The following is a 24,849-nucleotide window of genomic DNA, read 5'->3' as shown; positions in this document are numbered from 1 at the left end:
TAAGGGGCCCAGGTCCCCCCTGCACCCCCCTGCAGAAGCCCCAGAACAGAAGCAGACAACCAATGTTTAAACAGTGATCTCCTGCTTCTGTACGTCTGCCGGCCCCATCATTTATCCCCCTCCTTCCCTGAACCCGCCCTCCGTGCCCCTGTGCCAAATCATCCCCCCTTTATTACCCCCTGTGCCACATCATTTCCTCTTGATCCCCTCTGTGCTTTTTTATTTCTCTTTTATTGCCCTCTGTGCAAATTCCTCACCCCCTCTTTACCACCCCCTGTGCCATTTTATTTCCCCTTTATCCCCCTGTGCCACTTCATAAAGAGTGATGAATTTACACAGAGGGTAATAAAAGGGGGAATGAAATGGCACGGGGATCAAGGGAAAATTATGTGGCACAGAGGGTAAGGGGGGATAATTTGGCACAAGGCATGGGGGAATAAGGTGGCACAGGGCAGGGGCGTAGCTTGAAACCACAGGGCCCCGATGCAAACAATTGTCCTGGGCCCCCTTACTCCCTGACGACCCGCTTCCCTAATTCCTGATGACCCCCTCACTCGGCCGCACAAAGATATCAGTGACACAGTCAGGAGAATACAAGTGAGATATAAGTCACTTACAGACAGGGCAGGACTGGGACCAAAAATAGACCCAGACATTTTAAAATAAGCAGCTCATTTTTATAATGGGGGTCCGACTGATAGGACCCCCAACAATCCCCTTGGTTCAAGTGGCTCTCCAGATGTTGGAAAGCTACAACTCCCTTCATGTCTAGAGAGCCTCAGGCATTATGAAAGTTGCTGTTTTATAACAGTTGGAGAACCACAGATTGGGTCAGACAGAATACACAATGATATCAGTGACCCGAGTGACATCTTCTCTGTTGTCTTTCCGTTTCTTCTTCATCTGGTGCAGACACCAGGACATCTTCCAGCACCATCTTCTCGGCAGAATATGACGCCAGAACATTATTGGTTTCTTAATTTGTCAGCAGATCCTCATCCTCTGTATAAAGACAATAATCATTATAATTCTGCCAACCACTGTACCCCCTGAACATAATACTGCCAACCACTGTACCCTCTAAATATATTATTGCCACACACACCGTACCAGTGAATATAATACTGCCACATACTGTTCCCCCTGGATATAATACTGCCAGACACTTTACCCACTTGATATAATAATACCAACCACTGTACCCCCGAATATAATACTGCCACATACTGTATAATACTGCCACATACTGTTCCCCCTCGATATAATACTGCCACACACTTTACCCACTTGATATAATACTGCCAACCACTGTACCCCCTGAATATAATACTGCCATACCCTCACCCCCACCCATCCTTTGTCTCCTCGCCCCTGCACTCCACATAGACTTGCATTAAAGGGGGCATGATGTGACATCACGAGGAGTGTGGGTGTGGCCGTGACGTGGCCCTGTAAAAATGCTCTGCAGCCCGCACCCAGCGTTCAGAACAAAATGTTCCGAATGCTGGGCAGTGGAGTACCCCTTTCATCCCTTTCTTTTAACACATTGGGTCTCATTTACTATGGCTTTTCCAGGTAGATTTTGTAGGGTTTTGTGTCACATGTGTCATGTGCCAGAATTTCTGACAAAAAAAAATCCCAAAAACCCTACTAACTCTCCACTTTACTCAGAAAACCCTACAAAGCGGCGTGGCCATCAGCAAAATGGGCGTGTCTCCAAGAAAGCCTACATTTTTTAAAAGAAATCTACAAATTTACTAATGTTTTCACATAAAATGTGGTGAATTTAAGCCCTGGAAAAACCGACCGCTCAGAGCATGTGTAAAAGGAGCAAAACAGGAAAAATTTACAAATACAAGATACAATAGTAAATACCATGGAAAATACTTGTCGGAGACAAAACCCCACAAAGAAAACGATACGCCACTCTTAGTAAATGAGGCCCATTGTTTTACCATTCTACAATAACAGAAACTTGGAGGACAGAAAAAATAAAAAAATAAAAAAAATAAAAAATCAACCAAACCAGCAATATATGAGGATGATGTTAATTTGGATGATAAAATCAAAACAGGATTTAGTTATATTATAAAATGATGAGAGCAAATTATCAATAATAGAAAGTGAACTATCTGCTCTTCACTGTCTCCATTATTTCTGTAGGCCGTACCCTTAGGCTCTACACTACGTCGCTTATTTCTTTGAACCTTGAGTCTTCAGTGTAGTTGCTGCTTTCTTTAATTTAGAACATTGTTATTCTCATTAAATCAACATAGAAATATAAAATCTTGAGCAGAGAACACCAGAGTTATGAGATGGTTTTACAACAGGAGAAGTAATAGTATAACAGGTGCTTTCACTAGATACGTGTGTATTATGAGACGTAACATATGCTGAATGGAAACCAAATGTTTATGAAGAATTTAAAGGGGTACTCTGGTGGAAAACTTTCTTTTTTAAATGAACTGGTGCCAGAAAGTTAAACAGATTTGTAAATTACTTCTATTAAAAAATCTCAATCCTTTCAGTACTTTTTAGCAGCTGTTTTCTACAGAGGAAAATCTTTATTTTTTTTTATTTCATTTTTATGTTGCCCACAGTGCTCTCTGCTGACACCTCTGTCCGTATCAGGAACTGTCTAGAGTAGCATAGGTTTGCTATGAGGATTTTCTCCTGGACAGTTCCTGATACGTTCATCAGGTATCAGCAGAGAGCACTGTGGACAACACAAAAAAGAAATTCAAAATATAAAGATTTTCCTCTGTAGCAAACAGCTGCTAAAAAGTACTGAAAGGATAAAGATTTTTTTAATAGAAGTTATTTACAAATCTGTTTAACTTTCTGGCACCAGTTCATTTAAAAAAAAAAGTTTTCCACCAGAGTACCCCTTTAAGCAAGGTCAAATGCTTCCACAACTGATAGATGACCCAATAAATCTGAAAATAAAGTTTTATAGTATTCATTATATTGTTTGTATTTTGCATACTGTATCTAAAGAAGTACACTTACATAAAAATGTATTTTTTGTAAATTATTTTTGAAACATAATTTAGTTTATTGTTCATTCTCTTACTTTATATTCATAGTGATCTGAATGTAGATGTGTAGATTTGGCCCTTATCCGACAATTAAAGGGAACCAATCATCAGATTGTACCCTATATAATGCTTGGCAAAGCGTTATATAGGGTAAAATTGTTGTCCTCACCATCCCCGGGGGATGCTCCTGCCTCCAGGGATGGTGAAGATATGAAGTTATAAACTAGTCACCGCCGCCGCCGTAAGTAGTCACCTGGGCGGGGAGCTCTTCTCATCTACTCCCGTTCTTCGGCCGGCAGTGACGCCCCCTCCGCTTGATTGATGGGCCGCGTCATCGTTCTGCTCCGTCCGTTCAGTGAGCGAAACAATGACGCGGCCCATCAATCAAGCGGAGGGGGCGTCGCTCCCGGCCGAAGAACGGGAGTAGATGAGAAGAGCTCCCCGTCCAGGTGACTACTTACGGCGGCGGCGGTGACTAGTTTATAACTTCATATCTTCACCATCCCTGGGGGCAGGAGCATCAACCGGGAATAGTGAAAATAAAGATTTTACCCTATATAACGCTTTGCCAAGCGTTATATAGGGTAAAATCTGATGATTGGTTCCCTTTAAATGCAGTAGGAGGAGGGGAGAAGCAGTCATATGGAATGAAAATACTTGGTACTTTTAGTGATAAGCCCTGACTGCTCATTTCCATACTTAAAAAAAAAAAGTTAAAATTACCTACCTGGCACTGTGATTAGTTAAAGGGTTAGTCCACTGCTCAGCGTTTGGAACAAACTGTTCCGAACGCTGGAGCTGGTGTCGGGAACTTGTGATGTCATAGCCCTGCCCTCTTGTGATGTCATAGCCCTGACAGCCATCATGCCCCCTCGCATAGACTTGCATTGAGGGGGTGGGGCGTGATGTTATGAGGGGGCGGGGCTATGACATCACAAGCTCCCGGTGCCGACTTCAATGTTCGGAACAGTTCAAAACGCTGAGCAGCGGAGTACCCCTTTAAACTCTTTGAAACCATCTGACAGATTTTCTTTCAATCATGAAGCATGTTAAAAAGTTTGTTCTATGTAATTATTCAGTCCATTGCGCAAAAAAAAAAATAATCCCCTAAAAAAATAGCATCAAACAAAATGGATACAACATTCTGATAATACTATTATCATCATTATACTTCCAAGGGCACTTTGCTTCTAGGAGTCATAAATGGATTCTTGGCTGCCCTTGCTTAATGCACCCCTAACAGCATATGATCTTTGGATGTGAAAATACAGTTCAATGACATTTCTCTGTAAGTACATTAAATAACATTTAACTCTTTCATTGTGGGATTTCAGGGATCACTGCAGTATTACATTATATGTTTCATTTCAGAGGTGTCTGTGCTGGTTCCAGTCAGCTTTGAGAGTTCATTGGCTGGGAGGATAACTACATTTTCGCACTTTTCCAAACAATAGATTCGTCTTGGATACATATTTTTAAAAGGAATCTGTCAGGGCTATATCATGCTCAGAGCTGCAGACATAGGCCGATAGCTGATAGGAGGTTAAAACAAATTATACCTGTGTCTTAGCTGATGGAACTTTGGGGGGCATTTATCATTGTCTTTAGAGCTGTTTTGTGTGTATATGTGTTGCACATTTGGCTCAGCGCTGCACCTCGGGCTATTTTTTTTGCGACTTTTTGGTTTAAACTTTTTTTTTAACCCCTTAAGGACTCAAGGTTTTTCCGTTTTTGCACTTTCATTTTTTCCTCCTTACTTTTTAAAAATCATAACCCTCTCAATTTTCCACCTAAAAATCCATATTATGGCTTATTTTTTGCGTCACCAATTCTACTTTCCAGTGACATTAGTAATTTTACCTAAAAATTCACAGCAAAATGGAAAAAAAAATCATTGTGCGACAAAATCAAAGAAAAAACGCCATTTTGTAACTTTTGGGGGCTTCCGTTTCTACGCAGTGCATATTTAGGTAAAAATGACACCTTATCATTATTCTGTAGGTCCATACAATTAAAATGATACCCTACTTATATAGGTTGGATATTGTTGTACTTCTGGAAAAAATCATAACTACATGCAGGAAAATGTATACGTTTAAAAATGTCATCTTTTGACCCTTATAACTTTTTATTTTTCCACGTACAGGGCGGTATGAGGGCTCATGTTTTGCACCGTGATCTGAAGTTTTTAATGGTATGATTTTTGTTTTGATCTGACTTTTTGATCACTTTTTATTCTTTTTTTAATGGTATAAAAAGTGACCAAAATACGCTTTTTTGGACTTTTGAATTTTTTTGCGCGTACGCCATTTACCGTGCGGTTTAATTTACAATATATTTTTATAGTTCGGACATTTACGCACGCGGAGATATCTCATATGTTTATTTTTTATTTTATTTACACTGTTTTATTTTCTTTATGGGAAAAGGGGGGTGATTCAAACTTTTATTAGGGAAGGGGTTAAATTACCTTTATTAACACTTTTTTTTTTAACTTTTTTTTGCAGTGTTATAGGTCCCATAGGGACCTATAACACTGCACACACTGATCTCCTATGCTGATCACTGGCGTGTACTAACACGCCTGTGATCAGTGTTATCGGCGCTTGACTGCTCCTGCCTGGATCTCAGGCACGGAGCAGTCATTCGTCGATCGGACACCGAGGAGGCAGGTAAGGGCCCTCCCGGTGTCCTGTAAGCTGTTCGGGATGCCGTGATTTCACCGCGGCGGTCCCGAACAGCCCGACTGACTTGCCAGGATACTTTCACTTTTACTTTAGAAGCGGCGGTCAGCTTTGACCTCCGCTTCTAAAGGGTTAATACCACACATTGCCGCGATCGGCGATGTGTGGTATTAGCTGCGGGTCCCGGCCGTTGATGAGCGCCGGGACCGATGCGATGTGATGCGGGGTCACAGCGTGACCCCGCTTCATATCGCGGGAGCCGGCGCAGAACGTAAATATACGTCCTGCGTCGTTAAGGGGTTAAAGTGTGTACAGACCAGCTGTTAAGGTTAGTCTTATGCAGTGGTAATGAATTTATCAACTGGAACTTTTTTTTTTTTTTAAGTCACACATTTTGGCACCAAAACCACCAAAAAGTTACAAAAATGCACCAGCCCATTTTGGCTTTTTGGTGTTTGTGAAGAGAGAAAGTTTAGAAAATGTGTACCTGCAAAAAATGTAGGAAATATCCTATGACCATTTAATATATTTGGCACACCTACACATTACCAGTACACAAAACAAGTGTGCAAAAATGCTTTCCCTACTCCTACAATGATAACTGCCCCCATATGTTTTTCTTTTAAGCTCACAAGTTGTAGAAGAGGTGCTGAGCTGCAGCATGCACTCCTCATCCCTCCCCCACCTTTCTCTGCTTGCTTGATGTACAGGACTCAGTGCTGGAATCCAAACCCAGTATATCAATTCTATAGAACAGGGAGTGATGCGGGAGAGAGCATTCATACTGCAGCCCAGCCTCTACAACTCTTAAGCTTAGAAGAAAAACATGATTTTTTAATTTTGAAAACAGTTTTATCTCCCTATGAGCTATCTGTCCATGTCTGCAGATCTGAGCATGATATAGACTCCTTTAACTTCCACAGTAATAATGTAAGAATTGATAGGTTAGTATGAAAAAAAGCTGAACTGACCATAGGATATGTCTAAAGTTTACAGTATGTATTCTACAAAAATGTTATCCTACAGTGCACATATTGGAGACTTACGCTACATGGATGACACTTTCTGCATGTAATGTGCCTTTCATGGACACACTAATAGAGTATGTACCTGCAGTCACAGATTCCCAGGCCTGTTCCCAGGTACCTATCTGCACTTACCAACAGAGTAAAATAGACTTGACAACTGACCAGAAAAAAGTAGTACATCGAACCAGCATTACAATGTTTAGTATAAGTAATACAGTGAAGAATAGCATGCTTTATTATTTTAAAATTCTTCATCTCACACCTATAGTTCTCAAGCAAATCTACTGCATCTCTATTCTACATGGTTATTTAAGGGGAACCTATGTCATCTAATAAAGTGTCGTGGCTTTTTTCAGGTAGTAGGTGTGACCTTGAAGAAAAAGTGGTTCAGTCTTCCAAAAAGTGACTTGACCCCAATTTTGGTGGGTTCTTATTCTTTACAAGGAAACCATTCCCTTGCATGTATAGCATATATATATGTGTGTTCTAGATTGCTTTGTGTAGGAGTCTAATAATGTCTTCATTTAGTCGCATGCTGGTAGATGTAGCAAAATATAGGTTAGGCTATGAATGAAGTATATTAATACTATGTAATCTTAGATGAATGATCAGAATGCAGCTGCTCACTTATAGACAATGAGCAGCTGATAATAAAATTATGAGGATAAACACTAGCTTTATACACTGATATTTCTGTATTCACTAAGCATGACAAGGTGCATTTCCACTAGAAAATGGTAACAGAACATTAGACTTGTATTTTATTGGTTTGTACTCCTTCAAATTTAATTCTAAAACCTACACACAGAGAACGCAACTATTTTTATAAATATAACTATTTATTTATCGAAATTCAGTCTGTCAATTTACAAGAAATTAAAGGGGTACTCCCGTGGTAAACAATGTTTTTCTAGTCAACCGGTGCCAGAAAGTTAAACAGATTTGTAAATTACCTCTGTTAAAAATTATTAATCCTTCCAATACTTATCAGCTGCTTAATCCTTCAAGCACTTATCAGCTACAGAGGAAATTATTTTCTTTTTGAATTTCTTTTCAATCTGACCACAGTGCTCTCTGCTGACACTTCTGTTGGTGTCAGGAACTGTCGGGAGCAGGATAGGTTTGCTATGGGGATTTGCTCCTGCTCTGGACAGTTCCTGACACAGACAGTGGTGTCAGTAGAGAGCACTGTGGTCAGACAAAAAAGAACAACTCAACTTTCTCTGTAGAATACAGCAGCTGATAAGTAATGAAAGGATTAAGATTTTTTTTTTATAGAAGAAATTTACAAATCTGTTTAACATGGAAGGCTGAGAGGTTGGGCATTGACTGGGAGACTGGAAGGTCTGTGGGCTCACTGGTTCTACCTCAATCCCAGTTAGGCAACTCAAAAAACGTATTTTATCCACCTTTTATGGAGTTATGACCATAAATAGTTTCTCCTCTGTGTGTGTGACAATGTATAGACTTCAAATGGTTTATGTTTTATATCTATGCTATTTCTCACTTTGTGACAGAGGTTAAAGCGGTAGTTAAATAAACAACAAAATCAACACATAAATTTAGTTGGTAAAATGGGGATATTGTCAAACTCTAAAAAAGTATAATCTCTGTTATCAGAGTTACTATTGAGTCACAATCTGTTCCATAATAGACAGGGATAAAAGTCTTGTTGACTTGCTTTATACCCATGTAACAGAGTAGTGGCCACTATCCAAAAGGTTAAATGAAAAATAATCCTACTTTTCATAGGACCTATGGTTTCCTGATTATTATTATTATTCTCAAAAAACAAACATATCTACTGAATGGGGTATATTCTGTATATTACATGGTTTGCAGCTCTAATCAAAATCTGAAGCACACCTTTGATGTATAGGTGCTCACATTGCCTATTGTATATACCGCATATACTCGAGTATAAGCCTGACCCGAATATATGCCGAGGCCCCTAATTTTACCCCAAAAACCCAGGAAAAGTTATTGACTCGACTATAAACCTACATCATCCTCCCATGTAATCATCCAGACCCCCATCATCATCCCCCCCCCTTCATCATCACCGCCTGTCAATCCCTTCATCAGTGGTCTTCAACCTGCGGACCTCCAGATGTTGCAAAACTGCAACTCCCAGCATGCCCGGACAGCCATCGGCTGTCGGGGCATGCTGGGTGTTGTAGTTCTGAAACCTCTGGAGGTCTGCAGGTTGAAGACCACTGCGGCCTTTGTCATCATCCAGCCCCCCCCCCCTTTTGTTTTGTACTCACCTCCCCTCGGCGGGAAGTTAGGGTGAGCTGGTCTGGGCCATCTATGCTGCAGGGACCGTCCGGTTGGGAAGAAGTAATCGTTGCTGGCTGTCTATTTTCACCGGGGGGGGGGGCCTCTTCTCCTCGCTTCGGTCCCGGCCCCTGACTAGTGACATTGCCTTGACGATGACGCACAGGGACGTTCATGCGCAACGTCCCTGTGCGTCATTTATCAAGGCAACGTCACTAGTCCGGGGCCGGGCCCGAAGCGCGGAGAAGAGGGCCCCTCGGTGAAAATGGACAGCCCGCAACGACTAATCCTCCCCACCGGACGGTCCCTGCAGCATAGATGGCCCAGACCAGCTCACCCTAACTTCCCACCAAGGGGAGGTGAGTACAAAACAAAAGGGGGGGAGTCTGGATGATGACGAAGGCCGCAGTGGTTTCAAAACTACAACACCCAGCATGCCCGGACAGCCGATGGCTGTCCGGGCATGCTGGGAGTTGTAGTTTTGCAACATCTGAAGGTCCACAGGTTGAAGACCACTGATGAAGTGATTGATAGGTGGAGAGTTCACTCGAGTATAAGCCGAGGGGGGCGTTTTCAGCATGAAAAATCGTGCTGAAAAACTCGGCTTATACTCGAGTATATACGGTATTACAAATAAATCACATCCAAGAGGTTTGCAAGGATTTTATACTGAGAATTGATCTATTTACAGTCTACAGAAAAATGCCGCTTTGACCTACTGCAACACTGTGTGCTTGATGGCATGGGATGTAACCTGTATTTCTAGCATGTTCCAAGCTGGGGGTGCACTAGGAAGGATGTGACATGTTTCAATTCTCCACAGATCACTTAGCTTTGCAGATAGTCTGGGATATGATGCACAATTACGCACAAGCATGAATCACTGTTTTGTAGTACAGTTATTATATGCAGGTTTAACAAATTGTTTTTTATCATGGAGATTCCCATGGGTAACTCTCCTCTGTAAATCAAAAGCATTCTCTTCTTTTAGATTTTTAAACAGCGTACTATTATTTCTAGCTTATGCATATATTTTGTTCAGAATCATCAGATTTACCAAACAAAGGGAAACATGTATAATAAAACGTGCAATTTGCAATAACTTTTACTTTTTCCCTTTCTCTATATTATCTTTACAGTACCATTTTTGTGTAATACCTAGTAAAACAATGCTGCTGAATTTAGATATGGAATTTATGAACCAATGACAGTGATGTGATGAATTGGTTAAAAGTCAAAGACTGTGAAAAGTGGTAAAAAGTCTTAAAGGAAAATGGTCATCCTGTTCACCCACACTAAACCCAATACACTGGGTTATAGTGTTGGTGAACAGGAGACCGATCCGTGGTCAGTGAGTTAAATACGTATCTTCAGTCCGGCATGGTGTCCCTCCAAAGGCCCGCTTCTATCATTGGTGAATTGCGCACTAAAGGCAGGCCCGCTGGGTGAATTTGAATATTCATGATGGCTGGTCACGTGATCGCTTGCACCTACTGAATGCTCACGTGACCGGCATTCATGAATATTCAAATTCACCCAGCGGGCCTGCCTCCAGTGCGCAATTCACCGAAGATAGAAGCGGACCTTCGGAGGGACACTGTGCCGGACTGAAGATACATATTTAACTCACTGACCACGCATCGGTCTAGTGTTCACCCGCACTATAACCCAGTGCATTGGGTTTAGTTTGGGTAAACAGGATGGCCGTTTTTCTTTAAACTGCTGCCAGTTACTAAGTTAGGAATGCCCATTGGTCAATTGCCCTTAAAGTAAAACATATAACTTTAGTTTTGGATACGTAAGGCTGTAAATGTTGCAATTAACATATAAAACAGTCTATTATTGTCAATGACTAAATCCAACCGGAAAAATGAAAAATTACTGTAAAACAAGCGAGAGCATTGCATTTTTATGAACATCCAATGTTTGTGTTTATGTTTCTTAAGAGGCTAAAAGGATCCAAATAGTCAATTAAATGTATGATACTTCGTGTCTTTGAATGTATCATGGGTCCGTTCTGCATTCAATATCCATTTAAGATAAAACAACACTGTAAATATTTATGTCTACTTTCTTCTCATTACATGACCTAATATAGGGTTTATGTTATTATAAGAAGGTTAAATAGTTGTCTAGTTTAAAAAATATATATTTATCATATATCCTATTAGGGAATTCTTAAATATTAAAAAAGGGGACCCTTTTCCCTAAGCCAAGAAGAATAGTAATTCTGAAAAACCCCTATTACACAGATTTATATGGGCACTGTGTAATACTTAACTCTACCTGTGGTGGCACTACAGGGAAATTGAATTTACTGCCAGGATTTACCACAGATTACAGCTGATGGCTGGGATCAACTTAATGGTCAAAGAGCCATTCTAATAAAGGACTCCATCCAAAGTGGAAAACCTTTAAATTGTTAAAGAGGATCTCTGGCAGGAATACGTGTCCCCTAGTTGTTCCACTTCTTCTAGCTCCCCTCAAAACTGAGATAATAAAAAAATATATACGCAAGAACTGGTACACATAAACGTCCCTTCAGTATAACAAGGGGGGGGGGTATCAAAACTTGTGTAGAGGGTTAATGGAGCAGTTGCCCATAGGAATCAATTACATTCAAGCTGCTAATTGATTTGTTGCTATGGGCAACTGCCCCACTGCCACTCTGCATATGTTTTTCCTAAATCTCCCCCAAAGTGAATATTTAAAGAATTGTTTTTTTTTATTATTTCCATAACCAATCCCATACAAATAAGAGCAGTGGCATTACTGGCCATACAAACCAATCAAATTCTACATACCATAATAAAGGGGTATAAAATACAAGCAACTATTTTATATGAATTACTGGAAAGGTTTCCCCAAAGAAAGATTATTAAGAAAGAATTTATTGTGCCTGTTTAAATGGTTGACAATGTAATATCAGTATTATTCAGTACTCCAGCTTAAAGTGCTATGTAATGGCTTTCTCATGTGGTAGAAGACATCCTCTTTAAAATAAATACAATTCATATACCCTAATAAGCATGAACGACCCCTTCAAGCATGGACAATTTTGCAGCACTAGATCCGGTTTCTTACTCCGGGTCCACAGACCTTTCTAACCCCAAAGTCCATAGGCTGTTTCTTAAAAAATGTAGTTAACTGGATGCAAAGTCTCCCATATGTCTTGTATACAATGAGCATTCTACATCTAGATAGTTATGTAACTGCTTTGTGTTCCTCTCTTAGCTTGAAATCATTCAACATACCACTGCCATTAGCTCACTGTGTTTACTCTATTTGGGACGAGTGGGATTTTCTTTTGGGTATTTCTGCCAAGATCACATTTTCCTGACACAAGTCATTGTTGATTTCACTATTGTAGGGGAAAAGCGCTAGGGCGGCAGATAAGGCTGTTGCCATGGTGATGAAGGAGATCCCGAGGCAGCCGTCTGCAGAGGAGAAGCCCCTCCTCACTATGACCTCACAGGTGGGCGCCACCAGGATTTCAAGAAACTGACACATGCAGCTGGCTCTAGCGGAACGATCTAAAGTCTCCTAATATTGTCTACGAGATATGAGAATATATCTACAATTCTCTGTGTTCTGAACATCCCCACTAGTGATCTTCTACTATACGAAAATAAATAATGATATATCAAAAGACGACAATAAAAAATACTAAATGAGTGAACCATGGGCACAACATGCATATGTCAGTTTTGCTGTACAGTTTTGTAAATTAATTCAGTTAAATCCATTTAATTGATCTACCAAGGTGGCCTCGGAGATCATTTAAATGATGTGCTGTGATGTCTGTGATAGTGTTGTGTATAGGGCTCCCATAAATGTATCATTGAAATCTTTGGGAGGTCCGAAGTCTTGAAGTTTTCTCCAGACTGGTTACTGGTATGCCATATTGGCCTTACTGGTCTACTGTAAGTTTATTAGGACTCTCAATTTGAAAGAACTATTATTAGTTAAAACACATTATATGGGGGGGGGGGGGCAAGGGAGACATGGGAGCCCTAAATAAGCTTTATGTGGATGTTGTGTATGTCACTCAATGTGAAATATAGATATTTCTATGCAAAGAGAAAGCAATAGTTCAAAGTAAGTGCAATTTCTTTAAGGATACGGTCACACTGGGCAAATACATAGCGTACTTGATGCTGCAAGAAATTTGTTGAGCAGCGCCAACATTTTTCTGCGCTAGGAGCCGGCTGCGCTTCACTGTTATGGCGGTGCGTGCAGCCAGCCCCCAACCTTATTGCTGACACAGGACTGCGGCGGGGAAAGCCCTGTCTCTGCTCCTAGCACATACACAGCATATTTCCCGCTGCTGGGCAGATTTCTGCCAGCGTCAAATACTCTGCATGTGCGCCCATTGTGACCCTACCCTAAATCGGATTCTAAAGAACTTATCTATATTTGTATTTTCTGTGTGTAATCTTGTTGTTCATCTACTTATTCCAAACCTAGTAGGGTATGTATTTAAAGGGGTATTCCAGGCAAAAACCTTTTTTATATATCAACTGGCTCCGGAAAGTTAAACAGATTTGTAAATTACTTCTATTAAAAAATCTCAATCCTTCCAATAGTTATTAGCTTCTGAAGTTGAGTTGCTGTTTTCTGTCTAACTGCTTTCTGATGACTCACGTCCCGGGAGCTGTCCAGCTCCTATGGGGATATTTTCCCATCATGCACAGCTCCCCGGACATGACATCATCATTGAGCAGTTAGACAGAAAACTTCAGAAGCTAATAACTATTGGAAGGATTAAGATTTTTTAATAGAAGTAATTTACAAATCTGTTTAACTTTCCGGAGCCAGTTGATATATAAAAGTTTTTGCCTGGAATATCCCTTTAATAGACAAATCACCACAAACTCTTCTTTGCCCATTGAGTCGTTTTTTTTTTTCTTTCTTTTTTTTCTTTTTTATTGTTATATTCGATATTGTATTTGTACAAGGAAAAGTAGATACATACAAACCTATACCAATCATTTAGACTGTGTTTCTAAATGATGATAAAGATACTATCTTCTTTTATTTCTTTGTCATAAACTAGATCCATAAAACAAAGAGAAGTTTGTTGCCAGAGGAAAGATCAACTTCCTTTACCTGCTCTATGACCCATGAACCAATTCCAATACCCTGCAGTTTTTAGAGTGTATGTGTTTTTAGCATTACAGGGCACTTAGCGGCATCTGTATTCTTATGCTAGATGAGCTGTAGACAGACATGGCAGGTGAAGCCAAATCTCCAAAAATAAAAATTGCTATACCATACTTACCAATTTAAATAATAGAAGGATGCATGTAGTTCACTGTGCAAAAGACGCGCATGTGCATGCATGTCCATATATTTTATTAGCAGTCATTCATTCAAAACATTATGAGATTATACAGTGTGAGAATTAATCTGAACTTTAGCACCAATATGCATTTAAAGGGGTATTCCGGGCAAAAACATTTTATCCCCTATCCAAAGGATAGGGGATAAGATGTCTGATCGCTGGGGGGCCCCCTGCGATCTCCCTGCAGCACCCGCATTCTATGCTGGTGCTGAATCTCCAGTTTCGGAAATCTCCGTGTTTCCGGGCCTGGGGAGGTGACGTCACGCCACACCCCCTCCATTCATGTCTATGGGAGGGGGCGTGACGGATGTCACGCCCCCTCCCATAGACATGAATGGAGGGGGTGTGTCGTGACGTCACGTCCCCAGTTCCGCAAACCCAGAGGTTACCAAAACTGGTGATTCAGCACCCGCATACAATGCGGGTGCTGCAGGGAGATCGTGGGGGGTCTCAGTAGTGGGCCCCCCGTGATCAGACATCTTATCCCCTATCCTTTGGATAGGGGATAAAATGTTTTTGCCCGGAATACCCCTTTAATCTCTTTAAACCAATCATTTTGAATATAGGAACAATTCAGGAACAATAAAGGCCAAAAACCTTTGTACAGTATTATCCTCCGGTCACTCTCTGTCCCCAGCTGTCTCCTCCATGTATATACAGTAGCCTAGCAAAGTGTAGGGGACACATAACTAGAAGTATAATCCTCGGATCAGACTACACAATTTGCTGGTTACCATGGAGAAACATATGTATGCAAAGTTGTTGTCGCAACAAAACAATTAGACATTGTTAATCGAGACTGTTTGCAAAGTTTCGATGAACAATGGTTGTTTTGTACTTTTCACGTCGATACATTGTGAATTAGTTAAATAAAAATACTTGTAGAGGTGGATATGGCCTTGACATCCCGGATTATTAAGATATTACATGTATTATAGATATATTATCTAATGTGTGGCTTTATTCCCCCTTTGTTACGTATAATACATGACATGTTACGGAAAGTCTGTTTTGAGATGAATTCAATTGGATAATGACTTTAATGAGAGATTGTCAATATAGATGTAGGATTATAGTTGCTATTAGCTAATGGCATTGAATTCAACATTATAATCTCTGAGAACATAAACTCTGAATTACCTCTTAATAAATATTATGGTAAGAATCTATAGTAACCTGATCTTATTACACAAATGGATCCAATTTCAAAATTATCATTAATCCACCCAAAGCAATCTATGTTATTAATTTTCATTGCTGTTTGTTTTTTTGTGAGCCATGTTTATTACATTACTCAGGGTACAGGCAAATGTTCCTCAATCCTGTTATATTAGATTTGTTGAACTTTGTTTTTGCTACACTGCTCAAAAAAAATAAAAAATAAAGGGAACACTTTAACAACGCCAAGTCAATCACACTTCTGTGAAATCACACTGTCCACTCAGGAAGCAACACTGATTGACAATCAATTTCACATGCTGTTGTGCAAATGGAACAGACAACAGGTGGAAATTATAGGCAATAAGCAAGACACCCCCAATAAAGGAGTGGTTGTGCAGGTGGTGACCACAGACCACTTCTCAGTTCCTATGCTTCCTGGCTGATATTTTGATCACTTTGGAATGCTGGAAGTGCTTTCACTCTAGTGGTAGCATGAGACGGAGTCTACAACCCACACAAGTGGCTTAGGTAGTGCAGCTCATGCAGGATGGCACATCAATGCAAGTTGGGGCAAGAAGGTTTGCTGTGTCTGTCAGCATAGTGTCCAGAGCATAGAGGCGCTACCAGGAGACAGGCCAGTACATCAGGAGATGTGGAGGAGGTTGTAGGAGGGCAACAACCCAGCAGCAAGACCGCTACCTCCACCTTTGTGCAAGGAGAAGCAGGAGGAGCACTGCCAGAGCCCTGCAGAATGACCTCCAGCAGGCCACAAATGTGCATGTGTCCACTCAAACAGTTAGAAACAGACTCCATGAGGGTGGAATGAGGGCCCGATGTCACCACAGGTTAAGGTTGTGCTTACAGCCCAACACCGTGCAGGATGATTAGCATTTGCCAGAGAACACCAAGATTGGCAAATTCGCCACTGGCACCCTGTGCTCTTCACAGATGAAAGCAGGTTCACACTGAGAAAATGTGACAGACGTGACAGAGTCTGGAGATGCCGTGGAGAACGTTCTGTTGCCTGCAACATCCTCCAGCATGACCGGTTTGGTGGTGGGTCAGTAATGGTGTGGGGTGGCATTTCTTTGGGGGGCCTCCATGTGCTTGTCAGAGGTAGCCTGACTGCCATTAGGTACCGAAATGAGATCCTCGGATCCCTTGTGAGACCATATGCTTTTGTGGTTGGCCCTGGGTTCCTCCTAATGCAAGACAATGCTAGACCTCATGTGGCTGGAGTGTGTCAGCAGTTCCTGCAAGAGGAAGGCATTAATGTTATGGACTGGCCCGCTCCCCAGTCCTGAATCTGATTGAGCACATCTGGGACATCATGTCTCGCTCCATCCACCAACGCCATGTTGCACCACAGACTGTCCAGGAGTTGGCGGATGCTTTAGTCCAGGTCTGGGAGGACATCCCTCAGGAGACCTATCGCCACCTCATCAGCAGCATGCCCAGGCATTGTATGGAGGTCATACGGGCACGTGTAGGCCACACATACTACTGAGCCTCATTTTTACTTGTTTTGAAGATATTACATCAAAGTTGGATCAGCCTGTAGTGTGGTTTCCCACTTTGATTTTGAGTGTGACTCCATATCCATATCTCCATGGGTTGATAAATTTGATTTCCATTGATCATTTTTGTGTGATTTTGTTGTCAGCACATTCAACTATGTAAAGATGAAAGTATTTCATATGATTAGTTCATTCATTCAGATCTAGGATATGTTATCTTAGTGTTCCCTTTATTTTTTTGAGAAGTGTATATGTAAAAATGCATAGCCTGTCAAACAGTTTTTAATTTTGGAGTGTAATAAGTAAACAGTTTTTTACTTGTCTGAAAAACCTAAAGGGCAAAATGTTTTATTTTTTACATTTTATTTTTTACATCCTTGCTTTTTAAGAGACATGAGGATATGTTCACACATTGTAAAATGAATAGCAAAATATATCCATAAAATAAGATTAAAATATGTATATATTTTTTATCTAATAATATGTACAATGAAAGTCCAAGACCCCCTTCACAAATGTCCATCGTCCAGGCCCCATTTCCCTTCGGCGCTGTAAAAAAACACATTGTAGAAATGATCCCATTCATTTGAATAGGACAATTTATTCATCTTGCGTCTTAAGTTGGTCAGCGGACAATGGAGTATGCTGCATGGGTGCCAGACAGGGCAATTAATAACCACCAGATCCTAAACAACTGATGCACTTTTGTCATCAGTTGTGGCATCAGTTGCAACAAGTTCAGGCTGGGTTTACTGAGCTGGATGTCGGATGTATGGGAACCAAGCCTTAGGAAAAGTATCTGAATTACAGACACATTTTTTAACAGGGAATGCACTAATATTATTTGTGGGAGAAAAAAAAAAAACAGCAAGTTTGCAACTTTAGGGGGGTATCGTTTTTTACATTTTCTGACCAGCTTTTTCTAGGTGGAAATTTCCAGTCATTTATCCACAGGATTTTCTGTGAGTTCAATAGTAAATCGGTCAGGTTGTGATACAACGCCCCCTTTTGGACCGGCCACGCTTCCTTTGCGACAGACCACGCCCCTTTTTTGGCTTTTCACAGTGCAATGTCGGGTTTGACGGATTTTTCAGGCGCACACTGTCGCACACTGGCGCAGACTGGCGCAGACATGTCGCAAACACTCTGCGCCAAAATAACAAAACAAAAACTGGTTGGTTTCAGCGATATTTAATTTTATTTCTATTATTGTACTTCTTTTTATTTTTTTTATTTTTTTTAAGTCTAACTTTTTATTAACAAAGTAAGTATTCTTACAATTGCTTATCCTGACCCCAATAATGTTTTTTATCATTAATTTTTTTTTTGCTGCACCATGTAGTTTTTATTGTTACCATTTTTTTTGCTGGGACTTTTTGATCACTTTTCATTAATTTTTTTCTGCTATATGATTTCACCAAAATTCTGCAATTCTGGTATATATATATATATATATATATATATATATATATAATCCCAAAATAAAGCAGCACTACTTATCCAGTCCAACCAAAAAATTGGTGCCAGCGTCCCAAAGGACTTGATCAGAGTCCATCCAAGATAAGAACCAAATACAGGTGCAGCACTCCAACAAAATAAGTGATTTAATATCTCATGTCAGCATTACAACATTTCAGCTCCTCCTGGAGCCTTTTTCAAGCATGGCTCCAGGAGGAGCTGAAACGTTGTAATGCTGACATGAGATATTAAATCACTTTTTTGTTGGAGTGCTGCGCCTGTATCTGGTTCATATATATATTTATTTATTTACACAGTTCACCGTGATCATAAACATTATGGGGAAGATTTATTAAAACATGTGCATATTTAACAAGGCCTCTGCAAAATGAAAGAAGCAATCTGATTGGTTGCTATGGGCAACTGAGCAACAGGTATTGATAAATCTCCCTCTATAAGGCTAGGTTTCCACATAGTGGATCCACAGAAGTGGATCCACTAGGCAGGTTCCCATTCCTCTTAAATACACTTCTGACTTTGGCTCAAAAACTGTAGTGGCAGTTGTCCAAAAAACTGTGCTGTCCAAAAAAAACTGTGTGGAAACCTAGCCTACACATTTTTTATTTTACACTCCCATAGGGGACTACAATAGGCAATCATTAGATTGCTTTCACTGTTTAATGTATGCCATAGAATAGCACTGATATCTGCGCTCTGCTTGTATAGTCTTCCTGAGGTGACAATTAGTAGGAGACATTATCTAAACTTATCTGATCCCCATGATCGCACTTCAAGGAGCCCGTTGAGTGCGCCAAACACACCAACAACTGTAATTTTATCCTTTAAATGCTGTGGTCAGCATTGATCAAAGCATCTAAAGGATTAATAGCAGATTAGCGGATAGCGTATCAGCTGCTGTTTTGTGAAAGCATAGTCATACTGTACATGTACAGTCAATGTCCTCTAGTGGATAAGTGTGTATAATAGCTAAATATACCTGCCAATTTTACTGTGTGTGAACATGGCCTTAAAGGGGTACTCCGGTGGTCAACGTGTTTTTCCGTTTGTGACTTACCCTATTTGTTTTGTTTCATTTCTATTCTTGTTGTTTAGCCTACTATATTTCCGTTCTTTGTTGTCTTTTTATCCCCCACTTTGTTTTCCTATCTTTGCTTCTATTTCCTGTTTCGTGCTGTGCTGAAAACTACAAATCCCAGCATGCCACATGCCTTGCTGGTTTGGGGCGGCTCCTTTTTTTTTGTTTGTTCTGCCCTTTACCCACCCAACTATTTTCCCGGGTCAGCCCCCTTATACGCAGCACACTAATATAATCAGCCTTGGTTGGGATACACTGTCATACACACACAAAAGGGACTACAACTCCCAGCATGTGTCATTCAGGAGTCTTCAGTCTGTGGTATAACACCAGCATGCTTCCTCTGTAGTCTCCTGGGGGTTGTAGTTCACTACACCTCTGTAGGGCATACACCAGTGTTTCCCAACCAGGGTGCCTCCAGGTGTTGCAAAACTACAACTCCCAGCATGCCCTAACAGCCTTTGGGCATGCTAGGAGTTGTAGTTTTGCAACAGCTGGAGGCACACTGGTTGGGAAACACTGGTGTAACATGATGTGTATGCTGAATAGGCTAGAACAGTGTTTCCCAACCAGTGTACCTCCAGCTGTTGCAAATCTACAACTCCCAGCATGCCCAAAGTCTGTCAGGGCATGCTGGGAGTTGTAGTTTTGCAACAGCTGAAGGCACACTGGTTTGTAAACACTAGCATACACACACACAAACACACACTCATGCTGCCAAAACACATAACACATGTATATTGCAAAAAAATTAAACTTACAAAGAAGATGCCATATAGTCAAAAAAATTTACCACCGGAGTTCCCCTTTAAAGTAAAATGCAAGCTTTATCAAGCAAAAAAGCTTTATCAAGCATAGAAGAGTGCTGTAAAACAGTATATTAAAGTCTTTTTAACCCCTTAAGGACGCAGGACGTAAATGTACGTCCTGGTGAGGTGGTACTTAACGCACCAGGACGTACATTTACGTCCTAAGCATAACCGTGGGCATCGGAGCGATGCCCGTGTCATGCGCGGCTGATCCCGGCTGCTGATCGCAGCCAGGGACCCGCCGGCAATGGCCGATGCCCGCGATCTCGCGGGCGTCCGCCATTAACCCCTCAGGTGCCGGGATCAATACAGATCCCGGCATCTGCGGCAGTTCGCGATTTAAATGAACGATCGGATCGCCCGCAGCGCTGCTGCGGGGATCCGATCATTCATAACGCCGCACGGAGGTCCCCTCTCCTTCCTCCGTGCGGCTCCCGGCATCTCCTGCTCTGGTCTGTGATCGAGCAGACCAGAGCAGGAGATGACCGATAATACTGATCTGTTCTATGTCCTATACATAGAACAGATCAGTATTAGCAATCATGGTATTGCTATGAATAGTCCCCTATGGGGACTATTCAAGTGTAAAAAAAAAATGTAAAAAAATGTAAAAGTAAAAGTAAAAAAAAAGTGAAAAATCCCCTCCCCCAATAAAAAAGTAAAACGTCCGTTTTTTCCTATTTTACCCCCAAAAAGCGTAAAAAACTTTTTTTATAGACATATTTGGTATCGCCACGTGCGTAAATGTCCGAACTATTAAAATAAAATGTTAATGATCCCGTACGGTGAACGGCGTGAACGAAAAAAAATGAAAAAAAGTCCAAAATTCCTACTTTTTTAATACATTTTATTAAAAAAAAATTATAAAAAATGTATTAAAAGTTTTTTATATGCAAATGTGGTATCAAAAAAAAGTACAGATCATGGCGCAAAAAATGAAACCCCATACCGCCACTTATACGGAAAAATAAAAAAGTTAGAGGTCATCAAACTAAAGGGATTATTAACGTACTAATTTGGTTAAAAAGTTTGTGATTTTTTTTAAGCGCAACAATAATATAAGTATAAGTATATAATAATGGGTATCATTTTAATCGTATTGACCCTCAGAATAAAGAACACACGTCATTTTTACCATAAATTGTACGGCGTGAAAACAAAACCTTCCAAAATTAGCAAAATTGCGTTTTTCGTTTTAATTTCCCCACAAAAATAGTGTTTTTTGGTTGCGCCATACATTTTATGATATAATGAGTGATGTCATTACAAAGGACAACTGGTCGCGCAAAAAACAAGCCCTCATACTAGTCTGTGGATGAAAATATAAAAGAGTTATGATTTTTAGAAGGCGAGGAGGAAAAAATTAAAACGTAAAAATTAAATTGTCTGAGTCCTTAAGGCCAAAATGGGCTGAGTCCTTAAGGGGTTAAAGGAGTGCCTGTCTTTTTAATTGATCATACAGTTTATTCTCTGTGAGTGTTCAGTATTGTTATGTTTACAAGTGTCTCGTGCTGCTTTCAGCAAATATTTCTTAGCTATAGGCTGAGTCTATAACTGGAGCCTTGAAAGACTTAGACTGTTCCTGTTTACTTCTTGTCCACATTGACTGTATAGTCACAAGATAAGTCTGCACTCAGAAAATGATCTATTATAAGAAAGCTGAGCAAGGATAAAGCCACTGAGGGATATTTACAGGGAGCCTGCCTGGTTAACAGAGACAGAATAAATTAGAGCTCATTAAGTTCTTGTCTCGTTACATATGCTTATTCGTGTTAGACATAGTCACTGAATGTTTTTGCTTTATCCTGAGTATATTTTTAGTCAGATATTGTTTCAGCTAATGCAACCGATGAATATTACAGAGAATCAGACATCGCCTCAGTATTGAACATTTGCTTTCTCGCACATGTCTGAGTCAAATCTAATTGCAGATAATGGAGTCTTGAGATTCGTGCACAGAGCAGGTGGTTGTAAGATGAAAGGACAAGAACTAGATTCTTAGAGAACTGTAGAATCTATATGCAAAATAGTTCTAGTATATACTATGCTGTTTTGTGTTTACAATAGGGTAACTAAGCGTATGGCTACAAGTAGTTACCCTAGTTGACTATTGAAGGCCATTAAGCAAATTGCTGCTAAACATCTTATCCCCTATCCAAATGATAGGGGATAAGATGTTATATCCCGGAGGTCCCGCCGCTGGGAAACCCCAAAACCAGTCCGCTCTGTGCCAGATGACTGGCGATAACCACTGCCACGCCCCCTCCATGCACGTTTATGGGAGGAGGCATGACACCTATATACTAGCCATCACGCCCCCCCCCCCCACCCCCCTTTTTTTCCCCTTAAGTATCTCTCAAATACTTTAACTGTTTCAGACCAAGCTTGCACATTTGAGGGGCTTGCTGACTTTCCACTTTCTTACAATTAAAAGTCTTGTCTTATCATTTCTCGATTAGTAAAGATTGGAACATTGAGGCAATGTTCACACATAGTAAAATGAATAGCTAAATATGACCGTAAAATAGGAATAAAATATCTACGCTAAAAAGCAATAAAATATGTCCTTAATTTTAATCAAATAATGTGCACAATAAAAGCCTATGGAAAAGTGCACACAGTGTTTAAAAAAGCTTATTTTAATTAAACTTTTTCTTTAGGCTTTCATTGTGCATATTATTAGATTTAAAATAAGGACATATTTTATTCCTATTTTACGGGCTTACTTTGCTATATATTTTACACAGTGTGAACATAGCCTTATAGTTAACCCCTTAAGGACCCTTGACGTACGCCTACGTCATGACTCACTGGTACTTAAGGACCCATGACGTAGGCGTACGTCATGGAGAATTCAGGCCCCCCCCCGAGCGCCGGGCGGGGATCGAACTGGGTTGCATGCTGAAATCATTCAGCAGGCATCTCGTGCAAACACCCACGGGGGTCATCAGACCCCCCCATGTCGGCGATCGCGGCAAATCCAGGTCATTATGGGTCTATGGTGACCCGGAATATAAGGGGGATCGTGGTTGTCTAAGACACCCACGATCCCCCTGAAGGGATAGGAGTGAGGTGGCAGGAGTGCCACCCCTCCTATCCCTGCTATTGGTGGTCTAGACGCGACCACCAATAGCAGATCGGGGGCGAGGGGGTTAACTTTAGTTTTCCCCGTCCTGCCCACACACAATAGGTGGGGCAGGTCGGGGAAACGACGGGGACCGGCGCCGAAGATCTACTTACCCGTCCGGGCGGGCGACAGATGCTGCAGGCGACGGAGATCGGCGGGCAGCGACGTTGCGCAGCTGGATCATACGGAAGCCGGTGAGTTGCCTAGCAACATCTGGAGGGTACAGTTTGAGACCATTATACATTATGGTCTCTATATGTAGCCCTCCAGATGTTGCAAAACTACAACTCCCAGCATGCCCAGACAGCTGTTTGGGCATGCTGGAATATGTAGTTTTGCAACAGCTGGAGGGCTACAGTTAGAGACCCCTATACAGAGATCTCTAAACTGTATTCCTCCAGATCTTGCAAAACTACAACTCCTAGCATGCCCAAACAGCTGTTTGCTGTCTGGGCATGCTGGGATTTGTAGTTTTGCAACAGCTGGAGGACCACAGTTTGGAGATCACTTTGCAGTGTTCTCTAAAACTGGAGCCCTCCAGATGTTGCAAAACTGCAAATCCCAGCATGCCCAAATAGCTGTCTCGGCATGCTGGGAGTTGTGTACCTCCAGCTATTGCATAACTACATCTCCCAGCATGCCCTTCGGCGATCAGTACATGCTGGGAGTTGTAGTTTTGCAACAGCTGGAGGCGCACTGGTTGGAAAATACTGAGTTAGGTGACAGAACCAACCAGTGTGCCTCCAGCTATTGCAAAAGTACAACTCCCAAAATGCACGGTCTGTCAGTACATGCTGGGAGTTGTAGTTTTGTAACAGCTGGTTTGCGCCCCCCCCCCCCCCCCCCCCCCCATGTGAACGTACAGGGTACATTCACACGGGCAGGTTTACAGTAAGTTTCCTGCTTCAAGTTTGGGCTGCGGCAAATGTGAATGTTCCCAGTGTGAATGTTCCCTAAAAACACTACACTACACTAACACATAATAAAGGGTAAAACACTACATATACACCCCCCTTACACTGATTTTATTTTCACAAGCATTAAAAAGAAAAAAAGACCCCCAAAATTTGTAACGCAATTTCTCCTAAATACGGAAATACCCCATATGTGGGAGGAAAATGATCTGCAAGTGCACAACAAGGCTCAGGAGTGAGAGTGCACTATGTACATTTGAGGCCTAAATTGGTGATTTGCACAGGGGTGGCTGATTTTACAGCGGTTCTGCCATAAACGCAAAAAAAGAAATACCCACATGTGACCCCATTTTGGAAGCTACACCCCTCACATAATGTAATAAGGGGTACAGTGAG

The 24,849-nt window shown here is 41.1% G+C and overlaps 1 protein-coding gene across 14 annotated transcripts in view; it reads left to right on the top strand.

The window, feature by feature from the left end:
• Positions 1 to 24,849, top strand: part of PEX5L (peroxisomal biogenesis factor 5 like) — a 319,298-nt gene that overhangs the window by 171,354 nt on the left and 123,095 nt on the right. For 6 of the 14 annotated variants that reach the window (XM_056565260.1, XM_056565267.1, XM_056565263.1 and 3 more), the window contains 2 exons: positions 7,107 to 7,172; positions 12,398 to 12,502. The exons of 1 other annotated variant lie outside the window; for it this stretch is intronic. In XM_056565260.1, the coding sequence (XP_056421235.1) occupies positions 7,107 to 7,172; positions 12,398 to 12,502 (171 nt within the window). Of the gene's footprint in view, positions 1 to 4,216; positions 4,327 to 7,106; positions 7,173 to 12,397; positions 12,503 to 24,849 lie in introns of those variants that run through there. 7 more of the 14 variants (XM_056565261.1, XM_056565259.1, XM_056565266.1 and 4 more) reach the window with 3 other exon arrangements.

Source organism: Hyla sarda, chromosome 3, assembly GCF_029499605.1.
Source record: "Hyla sarda isolate aHylSar1 chromosome 3, aHylSar1.hap1, whole genome shotgun sequence".
NCBI classification, from domain to species: domain Eukaryota; kingdom Metazoa; phylum Chordata; class Amphibia; order Anura; family Hylidae; genus Hyla; species Hyla sarda.
This window is presented reverse-complemented; position numbering and strand designations above follow the sequence as displayed.